The sequence below is a fragment of the Parasteatoda tepidariorum genome, chromosome 8 (assembly GCF_982258835.1).
Source record: "Parasteatoda tepidariorum strain Cologne lab strain chromosome 8, Ptep-v5.0, whole genome shotgun sequence".
Taxonomy (NCBI): domain Eukaryota; kingdom Metazoa; phylum Arthropoda; class Arachnida; order Araneae; family Theridiidae; genus Parasteatoda; species Parasteatoda tepidariorum.
In genome coordinates, this window is record NC_141762.1 from 105,431,781 (window position 1) to 105,459,038 (window position 27,258).

The 27,258-nt window shown below is 29.9% G+C and overlaps 1 protein-coding gene across 6 annotated transcripts in view; it reads left to right on the forward strand.

Moving 5' to 3' along the window:
- Positions 1 to 27,258, forward strand: part of LOC147806619 (coatomer subunit gamma-1-like) — a 56,814-nt gene that overhangs the window by 24,087 nt on the left and 5,469 nt on the right. Inside the window, exons 5-9 of one of the 6 annotated variants that reach the window (XM_087169558.1) lie at positions 1,930 to 2,006; positions 7,335 to 7,518; positions 11,171 to 11,300; positions 12,618 to 12,685; positions 16,083 to 16,132. In XM_087169558.1, the coding sequence (XP_087025684.1) occupies positions 7,516 to 7,518; positions 11,171 to 11,300; positions 12,618 to 12,685; positions 16,083 to 16,130 (249 nt within the window). In that variant the 5' untranslated portion in view covers positions 1,930 to 2,006; positions 7,335 to 7,515 and the 3' untranslated portion in view covers positions 16,131 to 16,132. Of the gene's footprint in view, positions 1 to 1,929; positions 2,007 to 7,334; positions 7,519 to 8,097; positions 8,226 to 11,170; positions 11,301 to 12,617; positions 12,686 to 16,082; positions 16,133 to 27,258 lie in introns of those variants that run through there. The other 5 variants (XM_087169563.1, XM_087169559.1, XM_087169560.1 and 2 more) reach the window with 5 other exon arrangements.

The following is a 27,258-nucleotide window of genomic DNA, read 5'->3' on the forward strand; positions in this document are numbered from 1 at the left end:
AAAAACATCCTGTATCCAACTTCTGAAAAACTGATTATTCTGGTTAACTAGTAGTTTTTATTTGAAGTAATATTTGAAATTATACGTTATCCTAGCAGTTCACAATTTTTTTTTCCGTTTGTGGAACCCTTAATAATCAAACTTCTATCTGTGGAACCCCGATTTCATGAATTGTGTTCATTAGGTGAATATACAAACTAATTATTAAAAATTACTAATATCAAAGTGAATGAAAAACTGCTAAAAGACAATTATAAATTTATTAACCAATAATGGGCTATTTCATTTTTGAAATATTTAATAGTAGGAATGAAATTTTTTCGTATCTTAAATTAGGTTTGATATCCGACTGTTGAATTAGCAAGCGGAATCTAATCTATGCATAGATTTGTTTTCAGTCATAAGTTAAAAATGAATGAAATAGGCAGTTGAAATGAAAACTAAAAAGAACTTAAGTTGAAATTAGTTGGTAGGGAAGCGCATTTCTTTATTAGCGAATTTAGTTTTGATTTGAAGATCGCAATGGAAATACTAATGCAAATTTGTGTAAGTCCATTAATAAGTTGTTTGTATTTATTTTTTCATAAGTATGTGCCTTTTCTTCTGTCAATTTACTTTAAATAATTCAGTAAAGACATCCGAAATATTAAGTAAATAATGATTGTAATAATGATGTAAATAATGATTAAGTAAATAATGATTAATGTACCTAAATATAATTGTAGGTTTCAAAAATGTTATACAGTTCAAAGTCTCGGTACCCCTTTAAATCTTCCACGGAACCATAAGGTTCCGCGGAACACCATTTGGGAACAGTAACTTTAGCCCACAGAAGAAAATCGTGATCGCTCTAAAAATTTTCCTCGATCATCATACAGACATAAGTTACGGTCATAACAAGTTGTAACGAATTTTTAATCTACGTGGTGCGTAGCGTTTTTAAAAAGTGCTTAAAGGTGCAAATTTTTATTATCGTTTTCCAAAAATCCTAAAAGGTGCTTAATTTTCCCTTTTCAAAAATGAAATTTTTTTCTTGACCATGTCGATTTTCGCTACGTATTATGCAAAAGCGTGGTTTTCACATTGTTCTATTCAACGTTTTCACAGTTCATTCAAACAAAATGCATTTCCGCTTTCCGTCGGTCCGTAGCGTATGAAAGCGCCTACCATTTTACATGTTTGATGAAATGCTTGCGGGTCCGCAAGTACGTTTACTGAACTGGATTCGGTGAGATACTTGCACTTTCATGTGGAACTCTGCTGCAATTTGCATGATATTCTCAATTTCAGGTTTAATTTTCCACCCTCTGAAATCGAAACCGAAAAATCTCTCGATCTTTTTATGGTGGATAATGAAATCAAGAAAAGCGTTCATTGTCAGAAACTAGTTATTTTATCATGATCATGAAAAGTCTTTGTTAGCTAGTTTGCATTTTGTAAATATTTTTAGTGCTTAAAAAAAGATTTCTAGTGCTTACAAAGTATTTAAAAAGCGTTTATTTTTGGTGAAAGATTTGGCTACCAACTTAGATCTAATAAACAAGAGAACAAATCACACATAGAAAACTGGAAATTTACACAAAAAGAAAATTTATACAAACATGTAAGTCAGCTTGTCTTTACCTATTAAATAGTAAATCGCATGCATGGATTGTGAGGGGAAGAAAAAGCAATGCATAAGATTTTTAATTCATTTTCATTGTTCAGTGTATATCTTAAAGAAATAATCAAACAAGCCTTGCAAAACCACAGTAAAAACTTATGCCATCTCTTCTATATTACTCGCATGTTTCTTTTGCACCATGCGCATATTCGTTATTTTAATTAAAAGTGTTGTGAACATATTAATACATTTTTATTTAATTTTGTGATTTGAAATGCTTATTAAAACTTTGCTTATGCTTTTTGTTATCTTTTCAATTTACGCAGGACAATTTGTGGCCCTTAATTTTTGGACAGGGATGTTAGGGTGCAAATGCTGTCTAATGTGGAGTAACATAATTCTGGTAAGAAATTTTTTCTCTTGTTTCATAAATTAAGATGACCACGTAACTTTTATTTATCAATTATGGTTCTAAAAGTATTTTAGTGTTGTTATACTTGCAATGGAAATATTGTTTAATGATTTTTTAAAAGATTTTGATGCCACTTGTCAACTTTTGATACGTGTTTCTTTTGCTAGCTTTCTTTTCATCTCAAAACTGCATCACAAACATTTTCTCTGAAACTACTGCTCCAATAAACTTTAATTTTGTTGAACACATTTTTTTTATATTCAATGAAAAATTTCTGGAGTGATATAACCTATGGAAAATTGCTGAAGATAATTGAATTAATATTTTGAAAAACACCCTCGCGTTAAATTAATGAAAAGCGTATACTAATTACTAAAAAACATTTATCTAGTGAGGGATGTTAAGTGTAAAAATGTGCCTCTTTATTTTAATTTTTAAAATCAACTGAAATAAAATTAACCATTTGACTCAGATAGAACATCGGTTTCCCTTTTATACATTTTTTCTGACAATCTAATTACAAGTAAAAATATATTTTGGTATTCTTCAATTATAACATCAGTCTAATGGTTACTAAAAAAATCTCTTACTTTATCGGAATTATATTTGTGCTAAAAAATACAATCTAAAAAAAGTAGTTTAAAATTTTTTATCCTTGATATTCAAAAATTTATCAAAAATTGACTTTAAAATTATATTTCAACGATGAATAACTGTTTCTATTCGATCTAAATAACTGCGAAGAAATGAAAATTTGAAAAATTGCTTGGACATGAGCCATCCGACATTTCATGCTGTATTTCTTAACCATAAATTGTTAAAATGCTAAATATGATATTTTCACTCATTTTGATCTAAATTAATTCAAAATTTTATGAAAAATGTGTTTAATAAAAATTCTGCGTCATTGCTAAATTTTAAAGAAAATAGTAATATGAAACACGAAACTAAGAAATAATTTATTTTTTATACTTAAACAATACAGATTTTCATTTCGTTACTAAACATTTAGTTGAATTATGATAGAAATTAAAATTTAAAATAAGTGTATAAATCATTTCCAATGAGCAAGAAAATGCAATAGGGCTGATTCTTACTTTTCAATACCGATTTTATTTTTAAAATTTTTGCAATTATTTTGCTTGTACAAATAACAAAATTGAAATATTTTACAACGATGACTTTTTTAATTTTCATCAATTCTTCGATGTATAATCTGAAGTTGAAAATGGTTAAAGGATTTTAAGATCTTCATCAATGAATAATAAACGTTATTTACTTTTAGCAATGTTTATTACGAATTAGCAATAGATAACACACATTCATAAACTGCAATTATTAATAATGATTTTATAATAAACGCTAAAAAAATTAGCACCCCTGTCGCTAAATATAATTATGACCAAAAACAAGTTCAGCTGATTTCTGACCATGAAATTGGACTTAGCGTTCAAAAATTAGCCTATCGTAGGAAATAATTAATGAAACTTTTTGTTACCTACCCCGCCTGTAAAAAGTTATTAAAAAAATATTAACTCACTTAAAAGGCCTGGATAGTAGGGCACTGGACCCATATCCAAGAGGTCTAGAGTTCGGTCCCCACCGACCGAAGACTCCCCGTGTAGTAAACGACGACTGATGCCCGTTAAATCTGTTGAGTTTCAAAGTCCTCCATGCCCCCATAACAAATCATATCTCTGGGGGTACTGATCCAGGAGTTTCCTTGTCTTCTGGATTGGTTCAAAATTTCAAGGCTACGGAGTTGAACATTTGTAGTCGTAAACCCTCAAAACTGGGTCGACTGTTCAACGACAGTTATGAAATAAAATAAAATAACTCAATTAAAGAGAGCAGCGAAAACAGTTTCTTAATAAATTTTTTTGTTAACTAAAAATCCAAGACTTTTCAGGGGAAATTTCAAATTTAACAACGCAGAGTTAGCCCATAACAGTAAGCCTATATTTGGCATCAAAAACTTTCATTTCAAAAACGTTAGTTTTTGTAAAAATAAAAGAAAATATTTAAAAAAAATATTGCTCCAAAATCTTTGGTTAGCAGCCTCGCCAATAAAAAGTAATGGCCAAAACGTTACTCAAGCATCAGTTTTAATTTGGCCCCAGTTTTGCAGTACATTTGAAAAAACAACGTTAAAAGTGGCTTCTCAACTATTTTTCTTTCTATTGCTATAAACGCTAAAATAGAATTTTCGAAAATTGATAAAAACAAAATTTATTTTTGAAAATATTTCGTTGCAATATGTAGCGTATCATGCGAAGGTTCCAAATATAACTCAATTTTGATTTTTTTTTCTTTTGCACTTCAGAGTTGGGCTAAAATTTGCTTCAATAAGAACATGCACCGAGGGTTGGTTTAACATTGGGTTGTCTGGTAATTGGTAATGAGTATTAGTCCTAGAAGGACTTCCATTATTGGAACAAGATTCCTTTCTATCTAGGACCAATATTAAAAAGTATAGACACCCCACTATTTAACTAACATTATAAGCCTATAAGGGACCTAGATAGAAATGATATTACAAAGCTTAAACACTTCAATCTCAGTTCAATATCGGAAGCTATTCCAAGCAGGGTTATCTACGCACCTGGAAAATCTTGAAAGTCATGGATTTCAGTATTGAACAAAATTTGTCCTAAAATGTCATGATTTTAAATATTTTTTTAAAAAAATCATGAAAAGCCGGTCGCCGAAAAATCTAGTTTTTAAAATGGAATTTACCCCTCCCCCCCTCCAATTTCATGAAGCTCCGAATATCTAAATTTGTATCAAAATCCCCATTCATAGTTATATTTTATTAAAATATAAAATGTTTTTATCCTGTTCTTTAAAAATTATGGTGTTCTTTCAAAAAATGAAAGAAAAAACATCATTTCTAGAGTGAATTATCTTTTAAATTTGTGTGATTTCAGAATTTCTGTTATTTTCTATTTCATCAATATAAAATTCTAGCTGTAACAATCTTTAGTGGTTGCTCTTTGTGGTATTCTCTCTATTCAGCTCTTTATTTAAATTAAGTAATGTTTTTAAAAAGGAGTCATCTCGATTTACTATTTAAAAATATTAAGAAATCTGAGATGAAAAATCATCTGCTGGAAGGTTTCTACTACTGGGGACATATCTGTAGAAAGTTTTCCTTAAACGTAATTAAATTTTATTATCATTTTAATTTATGATTTGTTAAACACGAAATCAAGAAGAAAAACTAATTTTATTTTAACCTGTGAAATAAACATTAAGAAATTAAACTAAATTTAATTAGGAATAATAAAAGATTGATTTAGCATATCTTTTAAGTTTGACTCATTTATTAAGGTAATATAGTCTATTAAATGTAACAAAAAAAAAAACAATTTTAAATTACTTTTTACTTTACAAATAAAAATTGCACTAAAACATAAATAGAAGAACATTTTTTGAACCTGCAGTAACTGCTATTTTTATTCTCCAACCTAGTTTGTAGTTTGCACAGTCTCAGCTCATTAGTTTGGCAAACTGCTGCACTCATTGACTTCTGGAAAAATAGACAGCATCTATTCTTTGGCTCCATGGTCAACCTATCAAACAGTGTTTTGCTAGTGTGAGGGAGATATGTCTTTAGTCTATTTACGAATTAAAAAGTACCAAAATAATGAGTGCCACTTAATAAGAGTAGATCATCATGGAATAAAGTGTTTAATAACTAACCATCACATTACTGTCTAACACAACATATGTTAGATATTGTTATTAAAGATTTAAATGTTGACAACATTAGTTCTTTTATAATGCAATTTTTTCTTTCTTCATTTTCCTGAGTTTTATGCATTTTGTTTCTTTTTCAAAGTTTTTAATGTAAATGCAATTTTTTGGTTGTAGTTTTTGTCATTATATATGCACATACATAAATGCTTGCTGGTCCTTAAAAATATATAAATATTAGGTGTATGAAAAACTTTTGTGTCTGGGTGGGTGGGTGTTTATTGAAATTTAGTATAAATATGGCAACATTGAGAAGCAAAATGGAGCAATGAAGACATTTATTTACATGACACATAATTTGAAGAAGAAAAGAAATATTCAAGAATTCATTTCATTTATGAGCATGGTAGCCAGGTTAAGATATTCCATGTACATTGAAGCATAATAATATTTATAACTTTCACATGAAATTATTTTTATAAACTTTTTGAAGTGGAAAAAAACTTTGAAAAACCTTATTTAATAATTGTATATTTTGTTCTCACTGCCCCATATCTCTTGTGAAGCATAACGTTATTTTCGCATTTTATTATTACCATACCAGCCAATTGTTTGCTTTACTTCTGTATTTTACGACTATCACCTGTCAACCCATATATTCTAAAATTTCTCTGTATTTTTTCAAGAAAGTTATTTAAAAAAAAATTTACCCAATAAAATATCCGCTGATGACAAAAATACTTCTCTTATACCTCAACAGATAGTGCTATTTTATTTTATATTATAACCGTCGTTGAACAGCCGACCCAATTTCATGGGTTTACGACTACTTACGTTCAACTCCGTAGCCTTGTAATTTTGAACCAATCCAGAAGACAAGGAAACTCCTGGATCAGTACCCCCAGAGGTATTGATTTGTTGTGGGAACATGGAGGACTTTGAGACTCGACAGATTTAACGTGCATCAGTCACCATTTACTACACGGGGAGTCTTCGGCCGGCGAGGATCGAACCCACGACCTCTTGGATATGGGCCCAGCGCCCTACCGACCAGGCTATCCCGGCCCCTAGATAGTGCTATTGCTAGCACTGCAGTACGTTGAGTGTTAATAGTTTAAGTATTCCTTGTAGTTAGGCTAATTGTTGGACGTTTTCGTGGTTTTCCCCGCCATGTACTGCAAAGACGGGTTAGTTCCTTCAAAAAGTTCTCCACGAAGACAAATTTTGCCCTGTTCTTGAATGATCCAAGAGTTCCCTTGTCTTCTAGATTGGGTTCAAAATGACAAGGATACAGAGTTGAACATTAGAAGCCATAAACCTAAAATTGGATTGGCTGTTTAACAATGGTTATAAGATAATTTATGAATAATGGTTTAAAAAATCATCTTTAGATTAAGATTTATGTACATATTATTTTGCTAAATGTAAGTTCTTATATTATTTTCAATTTTGAATCTCTCTTTTTGACTTTCATGATTATGCATAATGCATCGAAACTTTACTCGTAGCCTAATAAATGTCGATAGTAAAATCTCTGTAATTTTATTTGTTCAGTGTTGTCAAGTATGTATTACATTCATATGATTCATCATTGTTTTGAAAGTATATGCATTTATTTTGCAGCTGCTGTCAGTTCCTTGGCTTAGTTTGGCGCTCACTGTGAGAAGCTTCTCTCAAATATTTTAGTCCTTCTTTCAGCAGAGGAGCCTCCTGGATTGTGATGATGAAGTGAGAGACAGAGCAACCTACTATTTTAATATCTTAAATCAGAAGCAAAAAGGAATTTACTCCCAGATCATATTGAATGGTACATCTCTTTTTGTTTATTAAATTTATAAATAAAGCTTTGAAATTTATATTTACAATAGTTTAGTGAAAGTAGGTATGAAGTGATATTTTAAGAAAAGCTTAATTTTTTAGTGCAAAATCAACTATTGCAGATATGGTTTCCAAATAGAAAATACATACAGTTTCCTAATTATCCAGGGTTTCCACTTCACAGGAGAAATACAGGAAATTTTGATTTTTTTTCTCTACAATTTTGGAAAATACAGGGAAGTTAGTTTCGTTTCGTCTCTGAAAAAATGGTGACCACTCAATGCATAATCTATGAATCTATGATACTCCAACTATACTAAACTGTTTCAATTACCATAGCATTATTTAAATATGTTCATCTGTTCCTTTTTTTTCTCAAAGTTTTTCCAGCAATTAAAACTAGCGTAGTTAGACTAATGTAGTTCACACAAGACCACAGTAATTGCGTTTCCTTTAAATATATTGTCTATAATGTACATGGTGCGTTGAAACAGATTAACTTGAATGCCCACAGATGGCGCTCGAACTGAACGAACATTAGTGTTTTTTTCTTTTCTGTTTTAGTTTGATTTCTATGAAGGATGATCGTTTTTATGTCATGTCCGTCCTCTCATGAAATTTTTTTAATTATCAGAATTCGTTTTCTTTTGAACACAAGCGACGCAGTAGCGAAGTCTGGTAAAAAGATAAAACCAGGTAAGAGAGAAAATTAGAATTATTTCTACTATACCTTTACCATGCGTATAGCGTTTTTTAAAAGTTCTTAATGGTGCTTATTTACGATTTTCGGTTTTTTAAAAGCAATTAAAACTGCTTTTTTCATGAGGTAATTTTAAAAAGTGCTTAACTTTCCCTTCTCGAAGATTTTTTTTTCTTTACCATGTTGCTTTTCGCTGCGTATTATGCAGAGCGTGATTTTCACATTGTTCTATTCAACGTTTTCACAATTCATTCAGCCACATTTCGTTTCGGCATCTATTTGTCCGTGGCGTATAATAGCACCCATCATGGTTGACATATTTGATGAAATACTTGTGGGTCGGCGTGTGCGTCTACTGAGCTGAATTAATTGAGATTCTTGCACTCTCATGTACAACTCTGCTGCATTTTCTCAAGATATTCTCAATTTCAGGCGTCATTTTCCATCCTCTGACGAACTGAAAAATCTCTCAATCTTTTTATGGTGGCTAATATAATCAAGAAAAGAGTTCTTTGTCTGAAACTAGTTATTATGATCATGTAAAGTCTTTGAAAATTCTTTTGCATATAGTGCTTAAAAATATTTTTTGAGTGCTTAAAAAAAGTACTTTAAAGATGCTTATTTTTTGTTGGGAGATTTGGCTACGCATCCTGCAATATGCACAGGGAATTTTTTTTCTTAGATTTAAGTGGAAACCTTGGTAAAGTTTTGAAATTTTTATTAGCAATAGTTTAGAGAAAAAAGATTTGAATATACAAGGTTATATTTTGAAAAAGCATTATTTTTTTTAGTTTAAAGATGGTTTCCGAAAATGGTCTCTAATGTGAACAGTTACTTACTTATGCTTTATATTGTTTCAAGCTGATGTTACGTAAATGCTGCTTTTTCACTAGCACATGAAGTACACATCTGTACAGTTTTTATTAAAAAGAAACTAATCTTAAATACAAAAGTATGGTTGAAAGCAATAGATAGGGTAAAAGTTAACTGTCGGTTCTGCCCCTGTTAAATAAGTCACATTAAGGTTTCAGTTCATTTAAACCAGGGATGGGCAAACTTTTTTGGTCGAGGGCCAAAAATCAAGAAAAAAAATATTTGGTGGGCCAAGTAAGATCTTCAAAATTTAAGAAAGAAAAAAAAAGCGATATACAAGTTTTAATTTAAATATTTAGTGGGATGAAGGAAATTGCGATTTCATTTCTAAAAGTTCCTTATATTAAGGTTCGAAGTGAGATGTGCTTATTTTAAGGAACAAGGCTAAATCCTTTTCTGTTAGTCTACTTCTGAAATAATTTTTTCTAAGGTTCATAATTGAAAACTCTTGTTCACGTATATAAAATTAAGCTAACATAGCACTGATTTTCTGGGCGTGAAATTTTAAATTTTGGAAACTAGCTTTTGGTAATGATTTGTCAAACTTAGGCATATTTAGAAGCAACTGCTTCAGATGATTGTTAGATTGTCCGCTCTTTGGAGCGTAAAATGCGCAGTCTGCCAAATGTGAAGTACAATTTACCTATATTAGATTCCATAAGTCAGCTCCTCGAGAAAGACAAACGCTAGTTGGAGCCAATCTACGGCTATTCTATAAAGAACTTCTGCTTTCAACATTTTACCAATAGAAGCTGTCTGTGCTAACTATTTCCATCAATTTATTTTTTTCTTGAACAAAAATAGAGAAAGTAAAAATGTCATCAGTACTTTGTTAAAAAAGGAAAAACAGAAATAATTTCAAACATAGTCGACAATAAAATGGATGTATAGTGTTTATATTTGCCGCTGATCGGCAAATAAAAATTCTATCCGCGGGCCGGATAAAATCCTCCGGCGGGCCACAGTTGGCCCGCGGGCCGTAGTTTCCCCATCCCTGATTTAAACTAACAATGTGTGGATTTGTAGTTTAATGGTTAGGCTATCCTCTTTCAGCAGTTGTGTGTGTGTGTGGGGGGGGGGTCAAATTTCAGATGGGCATTTGATTTTTATCTCTAGATTTCTGTTCTGAGATCCATTTGGTATATTTTATTCAGTTTATATAATATTTTAATTTAAATTATTTAAAAATAAATTTAAAATTCCAAAATCAAAAAAAACTAAGTATTTAATTTGTCAAAATATATGGATTATTTTTCTTTTAAATTGTCGTTTAAAATTTTTTGATAAAATAACTGAATTTTTTTCTATTTTATAATAAATAATTTAAACTTTTATTAAATTTAATTATGAAAATGCAGACAAAAGTATGTTGGACTAGTTTTTAAAAAAAAGGGAAGCTATTTATTACATAACTAGAAAATCATTCTATTAAAAATACAAAATTTGTTTCGAATGCATTCTGATTATTTGAAATTCAATGGATTATAGTTAAGTAATAAATAGTCCATTTTATCTTTTTTAAACAAGCGTGATAATATAGTTTTGTTTAGATTTTCATAATTAAGTTTAATGAGAACTTTAATTTATTATAAATTTAAAAAAATCTAGTTATTAAAACATATTTATTACAACTTTTTTAAAAAATTATAAACCTTAGGTTTTTAATTAAAAATATTGAACATCGATTCATTTTTTTTGTTCTTATAAATTTTAAGTTTTTAAAAAAAAATATTTAAATTCAAAAATAACTTATAAATTGAATAAAATATTATAAAAAAATATCCACTTGCGAAATGATAGTTGATAAATTCTTTCTCCTCAGCTGGGATACAAACCCCCGACCTCTCTTGTATAACTTGAACAGACTAGCATTTACACTACAAACCATAATGAACTGGAAAGTTTGTTAGTTTAAGATTAACTGAAACTATGATGAGGCATATTTTAACCTAGGGGCAGAGCTGGCAGCTAATTTTTACCCTGTCTAAGGTTTTCAACTACGCTCTTTAAATGTTCCACATGATTAGAATAGCTCCCTTTCATTTCTCATCAACGCATTTTTTTTAAGGTATGTCAATTTCTATCGTTGGTTTGGAAAAAACTTTGCATCAATACACATTTAGAACCTTCAGAATTGCCCTTCGATATCAAAAGTGTGTCCGTGGCTACTCAACCTTTGATAGAAGATAAGAAAGCTGGTAAACTTCTTTTAAATGGAATTTAAGTGTATTTATTATGTGTATGCAGGGTATCTGAGCACCTGGAAAGTCATGAGAAATCATGGAAACTCATGAAGTTCGTTATTGAACAAAATTTGTCATGAAATGTCATGATTTTATCTATTTTTTTAAAGAAAATCATGTAAAGTCATGGTTTTTGGTCACCGAAAAAATCTAATTTTTGAAATGGAATTTACCCCCACCCTTCTCCAATTTTACGGTGTTGTGAATATCTGAATTTGTAACAAAATCCCTACGAACTGTCATATTTTATTAAATGTCATATTCATGTTCTTTAAAAATTATGGCATTTGAAAAAAAAAAAAAAGATGATTGTGCTCCGGAAAAATCCATATTTTCGGATTTTTCGGTAAACGCGATCTGGAAGTTTACGGAAATCCAAGGTTCAAAATTCAAAAATTTCAAGAAATTGTTGATCACATTTATGCATAAAAAATTATGTTTCATTTAGAAATATTAGAACTCGAATTTATACTTGGCATCACTTTCATTTGTAAGTATTCTTTCGGGTAGAATAATAAATGTGATTATAGATAAAAGTAAACTTACGCATAATTATTCATTTAAATTATGCTGCATATAATTTATTTAGAATTTCATGTTTTGAAAATAACAATGATTTAAATGTATAAAGACGTTAATTTTTTGAAATATGTAATTAATGATTTAATTAGAGAAATTTTCAGGATTTTTGAGTTGGGCTTACAATCACCCCTTAAGAAATGAAAGAAAAAACATAATTTCTTGAGCGAATTATCTTTTTAACATCTGTGATTTCAGAATTCTTGTTATTATTATTTTTTTATGATATCAATTAAAAATTCTAACTGAAGCAAGCTAGTCATTGACGAATTTTTTTTTATTCCGAGATGAGAGCATGAGAGCTTTTCTTTCCTATGAACAAGAAAAGTATCTTTAGAATATAATTCTGCAGAAAAAAAAAAAGAAAAAAAATATTTGCTTTTATATTTTTTCAGCTATTTTATTGTTTCAACTCTTTCAATTATCTGTTTTATTACATTTGAAATCTATAAATATGAAGATGCAGAGCATAACAGCTTTGGCTATACCTATAATTTCAAATAATGTTATTGTAATGCTTTTTTAAATTTATTGCTGCGTTTTTTTTTTCCGGAGAAAATAGTAACTTGGTTAAGTCATGAGAAACTCTTCCAATTAGTCATGGAAAGTCATGAGGTTGAAAATCTAAAAATGTTGCAAATATCCTGTGTATGTAAGTATGATTTTTTGATATTGTTGATTTGTTATTTTCAGATGTTCCCATCATTGGGAAGTCCAAAGATAAAGTTGCTGCTTCACGTCAAGATATATTTGCAGGTGAGGTATTTAATCCTTTTCTTTATTTAGTTTAACACTATTTTTTGAAGCTCTTGCTCCAAGAAAAATAAAGCCACAGTATAAGTGCCTTAAATTTTATACTGCATGTGAAACATTCTCCGGCTAATCCGACATTTGTGCCCTTCTCCTTTATTGAATTATTATTTCCACTGCAAGTGATGCTGAAAAAGTTAGTTAATTTGTTTTTCAATAACAATTAATAATTCTGCATACAGCTTGATGCTTATTTTGGCAGCCTACTGCTTCGTAGGAAATAGCTGTCTAGTTTGTTTTCCAGATAAAAATTGTGTTTTTCTAGAGCATCTGGAGTACATGGTTTCTAAGCTCAATTTAAAGCATATGCCAGTGCACCAGTATAGCAGCTATCATCTTTGATGCATCGGAGCTCTGATTAAGCGGCCAACATGAAAAGACGCACGCCATGTAGCGTTATAAGGGCTTAACTTTTATTTTTACTGTTTTTATTGTACTTTTTAACGGAACATTTCTGGTAACCAATTGATTTATTATGATTTTGTTTAATGTATATTAAAATATAAACCTGTCATAATGGGTATATATGTTATGGACAACTTAAAACTTGAGTGTCTAATAATATCGTAATAAAAAATGAGATTTTTGAAATCTCGTTGAAAAGTTGTAATAACTGCTTAAGAGTCATTAAGATTTACGATAACATCAGAAAAAACTCGTGAAGAAGCTATTATTTAAAATCTCGTGGAAAAGCGTAGAAATTACTATTTGTAAAAAAAATCCGTCATTTTAACGATAAAGCTTACAAAGAAAGTGTAGTGAAATAAGATTATTTGAATGCGTGATTCAACTTCAGGATTAATAATATTATCACATTAAAAATTTCAAGATTTTTAAAACTTTGCGAAAATACGTTGTTATAACTGCCGAATAATCCAAAGATAATCGATGAAATCGACAGAAGTAAATCGCGTCAAAAAATGATTAATCAAATATGCGATAGATAACTGAGTAGACAAAAAATCGTATTAAACGTTTCGGGATTTTAAAAAATGTAACGACATAGGTAGAGTTGTAACTGACGAAAGAAGGATCGAAACGTCACTTGGATTTACGATGCAAAAAAATTTTTTTAAAAAAAAAGCTAGTTTAGAAATGATTACTAAAATTTAAAGTTCGTGTATCGTACTATCGTGTTAAAAATATTGGGTTTCTTTTAGCCACGCAAAATTCCATACAATGATCACACAAAAGAGATCTAGAAATAAAATAGATTTACTATAGAATCTGTCAAAATTGAGCACGTCAAAAAGTGATAACTCAAAAAGAGAAATATAAAATTTTCAATATTTTTTTAAAAACATTTTGGAAGAAATTTTTTTTTTTTACATACCTGCCATGTCTCCTGTATTTCATTACTGTTTCCTGTATACCCGTATATTCTCAAATTTCTCCTTATTTGTTGAAGAAATTTTTTTTTGAAAAATTGGCGATAAAATATCGGCTGGTGGAAAAATACTAATCTCATTCCTCAACAGATAGTGCTATTTCCAGTACTGCAGTATGTTGAGTGTTAATAGTTTAAGTAGTTAGAAATAATGGTTTAAAAAATCTTCTTTAGTATAATATTTATATACATATTTTTTACTTTACTAAATGTAAGTGTTTATATTCAGGGTTCTGTTTAGAAGAAATTTGGGTCCTTTAACGGACCCTTCACAAAATATCTTTTCATAGAAACGGACCCTTCACAAAATATCTTTTCATAAAAACGGACCCTTCGCAAAATGATTTTTCTTTTAATCGGACCCTTCACAAATTTGTTTATCTTCATTATTATTTTGTAAATCAAATAAACCCTTTACTGGGCAGAAAACAAGAAAGATGAATGTAAACGAATAAAGTTTTGTCTTCGGCAGACGATTCTTAAATTATTCGTCCGAAATGAATATTCTGCGTTCAGCAGTATAGGCTAAATACCAAATATTTGTATGTTGCATCTCTAATTTAGAAGCAGCAATTGTTGTTTATTTTTTAAAATTTAACTTTTTTAATTATAATTTTACAGTGTTGAGCATAATCTTGTACGTCTTTATAATTTGAAAACTCCTTGAAAAAAATGTTTTTTTGCAATAACGGACCCTATTTGCACAAATTCATAAAAGTTGACACTGCTTGAAAGAATGTGAGTAATTTTTTCACAATTTCACGAAAAACGGACCTTTCACAAAATGTCTGGACTGACCCCTGTTTATATTGTAAAATAAATTGTTCCTGCGTCTAATTATGCAGTGATTTCTGACACAAAAAAAAAATTTTTTTACTTGTTTTTTATTTCAAAAATTATCTCAAATATTTATTTGTCCCCTTTGTTACAATTTTTCTTTTAATTTTTTTTTACTCATTGCGTAAAAAACCTTTTAACTTAATAACTGGTTTCTACAATAAAGTTTATTATTACAATCATTTTATGTTATATATTTGAAAAAAAAGTTTTCAAATTTTAAAGTTTCTCATATAACAGAGAGGACAAAACTTAATGTCCCCTCAATTACACAAAATTGAGAGGTTGACCATTAAAAATTAACTATCGGAATGTAAACAAGTGCTAATGAATCCTGATTCAACTAGTTTAAACCAGTTCCTCCACTATTAAAGCCCACTTTTTATACAAAGCTGTGCCATTTTTATTTGTTAGTGTGTTTAGTTTACAGTTAAAAAGTTTTTTAAGTGAGTAATCAATAGGGAAAAACAGCCGCGGAAAGAATCAGAGAATATGGAACTAGATTTTCAGTTTCCCTGAAATACAAATCCAGTGTGAAATAAAATTGTTGAGAGTTTCATTATTCAAAATTAAGTAGAATTCTAATTTTTTGGGGTCACTGTATTTGCTATTTAGTACATTTTGAGCAAAAACTACAAAACTAACACTTTAAAACATTTTTTATTCACTAAAAGTAATATATTCTACAAGGTAAACATATTATTTTCTTCACATCTATTTAAGATGATATATTTAAAAAAAATAACATTTTAAATAAAATACTTTATTATATTGACACTTTTCTTGTACTCACCTGCACTTTATGAGAAAAGAAAACACACTGACCTGGAAGTTTTAGGATTCTTACTGGAAAACCTGGAAAAATCAGGGAAATTTTAAACCTGATTTGAGTGGCCACCCTAATAAAAAATTTTAGCTCATTATCAAAAAGTTCAAGTTCTGTTTTTACTTATTTCAAAATAATTTAACAAAAAAACTTTATTTATTTTTTAAATATATTTCGATAAATTTTATTCTTTGCACTATATGCCATAAACTGAATTGGTATTTTTAAAACATTATTTTTTTAAAAACACAGTTCTATCCTATTTTTTTAACTGTGTATGTTTTTTTTCCCTTAACAGGTTGATGCTATGAAAAAAAACAGAAAGAGGAACAAGAAATGGAATTAGAGGTTTGTTGCTAAAAATTTAAACTGATTTTGTTAAATATTTAGTCTTTTAAAGATTAATTAAATGATATTATTACAATATATTGATAATAAATTTAAAGTATGTTATTGTTTGAACAATTAAATTTATGCTTATTTAGATACAAAAAAAGGAACTGAATGAAAAGCGGGTAGAATTGAATGAGTTAAGGAAAGAAAAGTGCCAAATGGAAAGCAAACTCAATTCAAGCACTTCTTTTTTTACAAAGTAGCCACCCTTCAGGTAAGCCGAGTAAATAATTTTATGTTACTTAATATTGTTTATTAAATTTTAGCTTATTTTTAAAAACACGTGTAATTATAAAATACAAATAATCCACTATAATGTGATAACAATCGTAAATTAAAAATAATGCATGAAATCACAGATGCATCATTCTCACTTAATCTAACACATATATTTTCTCCATTTCATTTTGCTTATTTGGTTCAAAGATTGAATTTGAGGCACTGAAATTTATCCCCTGTAAAAAACAGAAATATTTTTTGCTTGTCTCTACTTATTTGTCTTTTTAAATGAATGTAAAGCTCATTTTACAATTTGCTTTTTATGGAGCGAAAAAAAAAGATGTAAACACAGCCTTACTTCATCCTTTTTCTATTTAATTTTTAAAAAAAAAAATAAATTTCAAGTTTATGTAAGCAATTAAATTTTTTGTATATTTGCTAAAGTGATAAATCACGAAAATTGTACTTATCATATTCCTACGTTATGCTTTTCAATTATATCCTCTGCTGCATTATTATGTTCTTGTAAATTGAGCTTTGAGTTACTTGTTAAATAAAACTTGGGAGTTTAAAATATTTACAACTTAATTCGTCTTAGTAGATTTTTTGTTGAAAACAATTAAAGTTGCCTTGTTTGTGTATTTTAAAATTGATCAAATACAAGACCAAATACAATACGACACAGGTTAATGAGTGAAGCTATCAAGGATATGGATAAGCAATTTAATTTTTGTCTACCTGTTGAAGTGATAATTCACTAAAATTGTAGTTATTATACTCCTTGGCTACACTTTTCAATTATATCCTTTTGCTGCATTAGTAAGTTTTTGAAAATTAACTTCTTAATGATAAACTTGATATCTTAAAATACTTAATTTGATTGTAGATTTTTTTGTGGAGGGCAATTACTTAACTTTTCCTGTTTGTTTTATTTTCTTCTAGATTAAAATTAAAATTGACCAAATTCTACACCTAATGATGACATAGCCTGTATTTCACCAACATGTAAGTATGCATTTAGTTTTGTATCACTTATAAACATTTATTTTGTTTATCTTTTATTCACATAAAGGTCCATGTAAGTCTTAATTATTGTAATCTGTTAACATATATAAAAGAAATTCTAATTGCAACTTATTTCATGTATTAAATGCATTGCTTACATTTCTGTTCTAATTTTATATATAATTTTTAAAAATAATTATCAAACATCTAAGTGTTAAAGACAATTCCTTTTTTTTTACAAGATTGCAAATTTCTGGTACGTTGGGAGTATATGTCGTTTGCGGAAAAAGAAACCTAAGATAAAAGCTTTTGAAATTTAAAAAGCATAAAAAAATATCAAGTCTCCAAAATTTTCCATTCAAACCGTTACAGAGTGGGACACTGCTAACTTATTGATTCCAACTCATATGATGTCCTTGAATCTTAAAATTTCTAGTTTTATGGTATATTTAAAACAAACATTTTCATCATGTTTTATTTTTTAAAACACTCTTAAAAAATATGTTGATTTTTTTTAAAATTTTTTCATGTTTTTTTCTGGTTATAAGTATTGTTTTTTAAAGGAAAACTTTAATACGTAAGAAAAATATTATGAAAGAAATGAATATCTATTAATGTCCATCAATTAATGTCCATCTTCACTACTGGTGTATAAATAGAGCCCCTGATTTTTGTGAAATTTTAGGGGTTCAAAAATTCGATTTATACAATTTGATATATGGTATTTTAATTATTCTACTCTTGTGTGTTTCTTTAAAAGACAACACCTTAGAGCGTCCCTTTTATTAATAAGTACTGGTCTCATGACTTAGACCTAGTCATATTTAGTTAGTTTTGATGATTGTTACATTTGTGTTTGGTGCAGCATGACCAATTCTAATTCTTCTGTCATTAAGTTTTACATATATTGTAATCCATAAAAAAATAGTTGGTATTATCGCCTGTATGGGCTTTTATTTTATTTAAACAATTTTTTAATTTTTATTTTCTCCTTTATTAAATGCATTGTATCATATTTCATACATTCAATGCCTTGTGTTACTTTCATAAGTAAGGGGAAAATTTTCTTGTGGAGTATGATTAAAAATATACACTAAGTGCAAGTGCAGAAAAATAATTCCATACTTTTTAATTATTAAAATTCTTTTATGAGTCTGGACTTTTCAACTTAATTCGATGTTCAATCTTTTTTTCATATTCAAAAGATAGTTTTCAAGTGTTTACTGTAATCAACTTGAAGAAAATAGTAAATGAACTATGAAGTATTCGATATAATCACTTTTCTATTCCACAAATGTGCAAGAAGTGCCTGACTGCATCAGAGATGTATAAAAAATGTGTTTTGTTTCAAAAAGTTAGTTTTCAGTTTATACATCATTTAATCCCTCTCCTAGAAACAAAAATGGTTTATATTTCTCAGAAAATATTTGTTTATACAATGATATTTATTAAATTTTTATTATTGTTGTTTTTTGTTATTGAATTGGCAGATGTTAAATTAGTTGGATTATACAAAGTCTTTTTTTTTAGAGTATAGAAGTTTTGACATTAACGATTTACCTAAGTGTTTTTAATTTTGTGTTTAAAAGCAAGTTGTTTTGTGTACTTATATTGCAACTTATAATGTCTTTCAGTACTTGGAACATTAAGTAGCACATTAAAGTACTTAGTTAAAGATTGTGATCCAAATTGTGGGGAACAAGATGATGAAGAAGGCTATGAAGATGAATATGTAGTGAGTATTCTTATTTATCTTATCTTTTTATCAAGCTCAAGGAATGACTCTATAACAATTGTGTATATTCCTTTTTGTTGCAATGATGGTGTGTGTATGAATTTTCTATGGAGTGACTGAACAATATATATCTATGCACATAAGTTAAAAATGAACAGAAAACATGGAAAATATTAAAGATTAATGAAAAGTAAAGAAGAAAAAATAATGGAATAAATTTAATTTTTTTTTCTTTTAATCTAAATTTTAAAGGAATGAATTGGTTACGAGTCTTATTAATATTGGATGAGCTGTTTGTTTCGAATCTCACGCCTAATTTGACTGATTTTTTGAATAAAAAATAATGAATATCGCTCACACGATTATGTCCGCAAAAATAGCAGATAGCACTCCTTTTTGAGCTGATGAAGAGACTATATCCTTTTTGTTTTCCGGCTTTTAAATAGTATATATATATATATATTATTGTATATATTATTGTATTTAAATATTTTATTGTAATAATTTCTCCTCTTCTCTTTTCATCAATCTTTAATATTTTCCCTGTTTTCTCTATATTTTCAACTTATTTTATGAGTTCTGTATAATTGCAGCTTATGCGCAGCAGATAAAACTTATTAGTTTTCTTAATTTCCTTCGTTATTTTTTTCTTTTTATCATTTTGTCTTTATTGGGCTATTTATACATATGTATAGATGTTTAAAAGATAAAAATGCGAAGAAAAATATGTTTTAAGAAAGAAAACATTATTAAATAAATTTTAAAAAGAAACTAAAAGCCAGAAAATAAAATAATGAAAAGAATTTTGTCATCAGCTCACATGATTATATCCGTAAATTACAGTATTTTATTGTATTAATATAGCCAAAGCAAAACAAAACTTTTTTTGTCTTGTTATTGTAATTCATCTCCAAGTAGAATTTATCGTCAGTTGAAATTTTGACAATTGATTAAACTAGATGAGGTGCGGGGGTGATTGTCATCTAGATATACTCCAGATTTCAGGGTTTTTCGTATCATCCCTCCAGGTCTATACACTAGGAGCAGGACATGTGATTTTTTCAGGGAATTTTCGCATATCTGAAACCCATTGATTTTGAGAAACTTGTATTGGCCATAAGTTTTCCTGGTGGGAGTGCTAGTTTTTTTTATAAGTTTTGTTAAAGCAGCGTATTCTCTAACAATTTTGTGAAGTGAGCCTATGTTTTGAGGCGAAATTTCTTTTTAGATTAAAAGTTTGTGAAAGCTTGTTTTAGCCATGTTTTTTCCTGGGTGTGATATGACATGCGTCGTTGAACAGCCAATCCAATTTTAAGTTTAAGACTACTAATGCTCAACTCAGTAGCCTTGTAATTTTGAACCAATCCAGAAGAAAGGGACACTCTTGGACCAGTACCCCCAGAGGTATTGAATTGTTATGGGAACATGGAGGATTTTGTGACTTGACAGATTTAACGTGCGTCAGTCACCATTTACTACATGGGGAGTTTTCGGCCGGTGGGGATTGAACCCACGACCTTTTGGACATGGACCCAGTGCCCTACCAACCAGGTTATCCCGGCTAGATGGGATATTGAAATTTTTTGTTGTGCCAACAATTTTCTACAATTTTGGGCAACATTTTATAGTTTTTATGTAGTAAATTAGCTAAAACTTATTTTGGCCTTAATTTTTTTATATTTTTGGTTGGGCTAACAGGACTGTTAGGATAACTATTTCCTACAATGGATGGATATTTGAAAGCATTATTCCAAAATTTTAAAGCAAAAGTTATCTTACTCTTATTTTTTCCATAACCTAATTTTGGTTGATGGGATAATGAAAATTTCCATTGGGATGACAATTTTGTTCAATGAGGTAATTTCTAGAGTGGAAATTAAAACTTGCGTTTTCTAGGTGAAAATTAAGGTAAATTTTGCGTTGATTGTTCTTAGAGTCTTGCAGTGGACTGATCGTAAGGACTTGGTTCCCAGTAGAACACCGAAGTCAAACATCACTGGCTGCGGTCAGTAAGTGGGTGGTTGACCACTTTAATCAGTCTGCGTTAGGGACCGAGGGTGTGCGGTATTGGTACTCGTTAAACTGTTCTAACGTAAAGTGGTCGACTTTGCGTGCAGGTCGTTGGGCAACCGAAGCGGGGGTGCCATCTCCTCTGCAGAGGATCAAAATTGTGATAGCTTGTCTTCGGATCATCCTCGGAAATGTTTCCCAGACCGTCGCCTATAGCCCATTGTGCAGCTCTAGTGTGACGTAAATGAACTAAATTCTGCGTCTTACAAAAAACAAATTATGGCAATCAACGCTTATAAAAAATTGTAACGATGAAGAGAAAAAAAACTATCATAGTTTTCCCTAAATATTAGGTAAATTAAATTAATTGAAATTATTAAATGGCTGGAAAAAAGTAAGAAGAATATACAAATACTTTACTTAATTTTCGTCTATATTTATTAAGCATTTTTGAGCAAATTATCAACGTTTCATGTTAGCTTACATAACATACTAAAAAACAGTACGATTAAAAAAAAAAGCTTACATTTATTGAAATAGATAGAAACAAAAAATTACAAGTAAAGAATTAAAAAAAAAGAAAAAAAAACAATTCTAAGAATCTCAGTTTTTCATATTACCACAATTTCAGGAAAAACTAGCCATAAAAGATTAAATTTCTAGTATAAACAGTTAAAAAAACAGCGTCATTATATAAACAGACATAGTAAAAAAATTAAGGAAAAAGAAAAAATGGAAAAAAATAATTCTTAATTCTTAAAACAAAACTTAAAAGTAAAAAATTTTAGAAAAAAGCGATGATAGAAAAAGTTTATCAAAAATAAGACCTAAAAAATGCGCTTGAATAAAATCGCCGTTGAAAGTAGTAATTTAGAATTTAATTCTAATAAAAAAAAATTATAATTCTCTAAAGAAACCTTAATTACTGTAAATCTCGCTTTTTCGTATTACCGCAAGTGGGGAGGATTAAAAAAAAGAATAGTTTTATTCGTCATTAAATTTTTTTTAATGTAATCTTTGAACGTTTACGAATGAAGTTGATAGAGCGTTGAACTAGGGCTCGAAATACCGCCCGTCCTCGGCGGCCAAAAATTCCCAGCGGACAACGAATTACTCGAATCCGACGTCCGCGTGGACGGCCATTTTCCCGTTAATGTTCGTGACACATTTTCAAATTTTATTATCTTGGAAGAGTCTAGCGCCTCACTTCTAAAATGACCCTCTAATCTAGAAATCCCGTTAATTCCTTCGTCAGACCAAATTGCTCATGCTCACGTAATCGGTAAACAAGAGAAAAGTTGCTTGTGATTGTGCATTTGTACTTCTAACGATGAGCTTACAAAAAAACACAATACGTACTGGTCTTAAGCAAAAAGCGTTAAACGCAATCATGAATATCTACCTAAATGGAAAACCGATTTCAGATTTCTGTGCAGAAACCCCTGTAAATCATTGGAGAGTAATAAATAAGAGAAAATTATATTTTTATTTATTTAGAAGCTACGGGTTAGTTTCAAAGGAGGACGGGTACATTGTTGGACAAGCCGTCCTCGGGGACGGGTAAAATTTCTGAGTTTTTTCGAGCCCTGAACCCATGTCCAAGTGATCGTGAATTCGATTCCTAACCACCAAAAGCTCCCCGTGCAGTAAATGGTGACTAGTGCACGTTAAATCTGACGGGTCACAGAATCCTCCATGTTTCCTTAACAAATCATACTTCTAGAGGAACTGAATTGGAAATATAGTTCTCTTGTTCAGGTCAAAATTATGATCAGTAGATGTATGAATGGATCCACCCTTCGAACGGGCTTCGACGTGTGTGTCTGAAGTCGCATTCTTGATCATAGATGGCTCCCTGTGCTTTAAAATTCGTTTAGTTTCACCCAGCAGGCTTTCTGGTATACGCACTTTGCATTAGATACAAAACCAACAAGATAGCTTGGAATGAAAATTTCGGTGAAAATAGCATCTCTCTTGCGTTATTACAAGAAGACGAAATCATTAATTTTGGAGCACATGGCGCAATTTTGGCGAAAAAAAGCTCCAGGGGCAGGCATTCGTTCCATCGCCATATTTTATATATTCATTTTCCCTACGGCTGGTGGCGACTGATCCTAATGTTTAGAGGGCTAACTTTGATTGACAGAGGTATGGAAAAAAATTGAACGCATATAGCAGTTTTGTAATGAAATTTTTCTTCGAACAAATAAATAATAGTGACTACATATTCATATGTGTTGCAAATATATTATTATTTTAAAAGGCTGATATTTTATTCATATCTTATTGATTACTTTGCATTTTATAGGGCAGGATGTTGTCTTTATAATGGAGAGTAGTATTTTGGGATTCATCATAGATCTGGTAAGAATTATACTCTTATAGAACTTCAATATATTTTCGGACCGTCCAATTATAACGAAAGCACCTGAAGACAGAAAGGGATTTGCTCACTTTTTCGGGCAGAGTTTGAGAAAGATTATGAGCGATGTCTTATAAAGAAAATTGAAATTATTTCATGCTCAAATTTACTAATATATCATAACTTACATATGTTATGGATATTTCAAATGCATCTTGTATTTATATAACGTGTAAATTTGGTTTAAAGGTGCGACAAGTAAGCCCCCTGACAGTTCCTACACTCTTCAGATTTCTAACTCTGTCCCTAATTATGAGCATTATTAACATGCGGCACTAAAATCCCATTATTTTTATAGTTTGTACTCCAGGAGTTGGCATTTGGTTCCGCCTTCTTCGCGTGGTATCCGGCGATGCTAATTCGCTTTTTTTTGGGAGAGGGTTGTAAACAATCCTGAAAAAGGTTGCTATTTGGCGATAATATGACAAAAATATTTCTTTCGCAATCTTTATGTGCATTTTTTTCACATTAATATTTAATAAATTTGATGATATTTCTTTCTTTCGAGTGAATAGTTTGACCTTTTTGATATAATGGCAGAGTACAATAATAACGTATAATAGCAGAGGGTAAAGCGAATTAAGTGACTGAAAAAGAATTCGATGTTTGCGTTTGGGCACGCTTTAAGGGTCGTTTCAATTTCAAGCGCGGTAATGTTTCTCCTCTTACTCCCACGCGAAAATGAACTCTCCATCCGAGGAGGTAGAACTAAGTGCCAACTCCTGGTGAACGAACTGTAGTTCGGATCACAATTGGAGGTAAAATAGAAACTTCCTGCTTCTTGGTATAAAAATTAAGGTAAACTTAGCTTTGATTGTTTTTGGAATCCTTCAGTGGTCTGATCGTAAAGACACGGGTCCCAGTAGAACACCGAAGTCAAGCTTCTCTGGCTGCGGTCACTAAGCAGGTAGGTGACCACTTTGATCAGCCTGCGTAGGGACTGAGGGGGCACGGTACCGGTTCTCGTTAAACTGTTCTACCGAAGAGTGCACGACTTCACGTGCAGGTCGTTGAGCTACCAAATCAGGGGAGTCACCCTCTCTGCAGAGGATCAAAATTGCGATGGCATGTCTTCGGATCATTCTCAGGGATGTTTCCCAGACCGTCGCCAATAGCCCATTATGCAGCTCTAGTGCAGCGTTAAATAAGTACCTACCTTGTTTTTGGATTATTCCTATAATTTTCTATAATGGGAAAACATTTGAGCACGAAATTCAAGATTGAAGTTTCTAAATAATAAATTGGCTGAAATTTGTTTTAGTTAAAACTAATTTTTCAGATGTTTTTTTAATTGATGTTTTTATAATTTTGTCGCTAACAAATATTTACGTTAATGTTATGATTTCGATGAAGGGACAAATGCGTAGAGGTGAAATTTCAACACGTAGTTTATTGTTCAGGAATCAGTTAAAGCATGTTTTGACCATAACTTATTTATTTGATAATTTTGCAAAATTCAAGTTTTAGTTTCTATGCTATAAAATAGCTAAAGTTTTCCTTACTTTTGTTGGATGAGATTACGTTACTTTTTGGTGCTAACGTGTGTTAACGAATTTGTACAATGCGCTGACATTTGGAGGCAAAATTCTAGCTTGCGATTTTTAGAACATAAGTTAGCTATAACTTGTTTTGCTTAGCTGACAAACTTAGGTTATCGTAGACTTGTCATAAAAGTGCTCATGTAATCTAATTCTTACAGTATTTGTTTTCAAACATATAAATTATACCAGTAGACGAATATTAATTATGCAAATCAACGGAACTAAATTTATTAATCATTTTTTTTATTTAAAATCCTTTTGAAATAATAATTACTTCATATGAAATCTAATTGTTTCCCATACATTTTACAAAATAGATTGTTTTTATGATGAGATTAAGTTACGTAATAGAATTGATCGGTATTTTGTAAGACCGATAGTTTTATTGAGAATTTCAACTTCATGCTACATCAATTTTTATCTTTTTACAAATATAACGAAAAATTCTAAATTTATTTTTTCTGACAAAGAGGGAGGAAGATAACGAGCAATGCTTATGGAAGATATAAAATTTCCCCTCATTTTTACCGACTAACGACTTACTGCAATGAGCTAATGTTATACACTTGCCACCGGGCTGACTATTGGAGGTTTTCGTGGATTTCCTCTCCATGTAACGCAAATGGGGCTTTGTTCCATCAGAGTCTTCCAACAAGGCAAATTTCTCCCAATACTTGATCCAAGAGTTTCCTTGTCTTCTGGATTGGGTTCGAAATTACGAGGCTATGGAATTGAACATTTGTATTCGTAAACCCAAAAATTGAGTCGGCTGTTCAACGACGGTTATAAAATAAAATATAAAATGGAAAGGTTTCTATAGTGTTGCATAAATATTTATATAATTTTAACCAATGTGTCGTGTTTTTTCAGGTTTTGGACACTCTATGGTATACAAATCCATCTAAGAGTCGATGTCTTAGATTATTAAAGGTAAGTCATGCAAAATATTATCTTCATGTTCTTATTAACCGGTATTTATATAAGTTTTCAAAAAAATAAAAAGAATACGCAATAAAGATATATATTAATAGCGAACATAATTTCGTATACATAAAAGAAATTACATTTAAGACTTGCCACATATCTGAAAAGAAGACAACATATATTAACGACATAAAAAAACTGTATTTTTAGTCAAGAAAATGTATGAGGCTTTCTAATTAGGTTAAAACCATTTTTTAAAAAAACAATAAATTTCATAACGGAAAAAAGCCACGATATAAGCAGATTAAAATAATTATTTTTTCTGCTGAAAGCATTTAATATCTTGACGTAGACTTAAGATAAATAGGTTAAAAAACTTTAATCAATGAATTATAAATAACAATTGTAACTTTAGCGTCATGATAGGGAATAAGGTTTTCTAATAATGATAATAAAACCATTTCGTGATTCATCCCCTGTAGTATTAAATAATTTAAGTTTTATTGAAATGTCTCGATAAAAAATGGTACATTCTCCAATTAAAATAAAGCTGTTTCTAAATAAATTGCAATGCAGCGAATAATAAAATTAATTGAACTTAATACTATCATAATTGTCCTAAAATGCGATAAAAAATAAAGATAAAATCTTGTTTATAAATAAGCAGAAGTCATTTTGTCGTATCTTCGAATATGGGTTAATTTTGCGTGAAAAATGATCAATGAATTTCAGATGCAAATGTCTTACTACATCGTCTAAATAATAAATGATGCGTAATCAAAGTATGAAGTTAAGCGTACAATTAAATAAAGAATAAAATTTAATGTTAAGCGCTAAATAAAAATTGCATACAATAAATGCATAAAACATAAAGTAAAGCGAAAATATAAGGTGTAAAATATTTAATGAAGTAAAAAGAAAGCTTAATATGAAGTAGTACTTAATACATTGAGTAGCAATTGTAACAGAGAATAAAGAATAGTAAAGTTTGAAGTATCAGGGAAATTTAAAGCATAATATATGAAGTATAAGATAAAGTGTTACGTAAAGATATAGAGTGAAGCAAAAAATAAATTTAAAAAAGAGTCACGCGTAAGTAACTGAAAGCGCAAAATATGAAAGTAAAGCTTAAAGTAAAAAGGGGATGGTAAAAATCTGAAAGAATAAAAAGGGAAGTATAGAAAAAAAAGTAAAGCATAGTAGAAAGTATATCGTAAAGTAATGT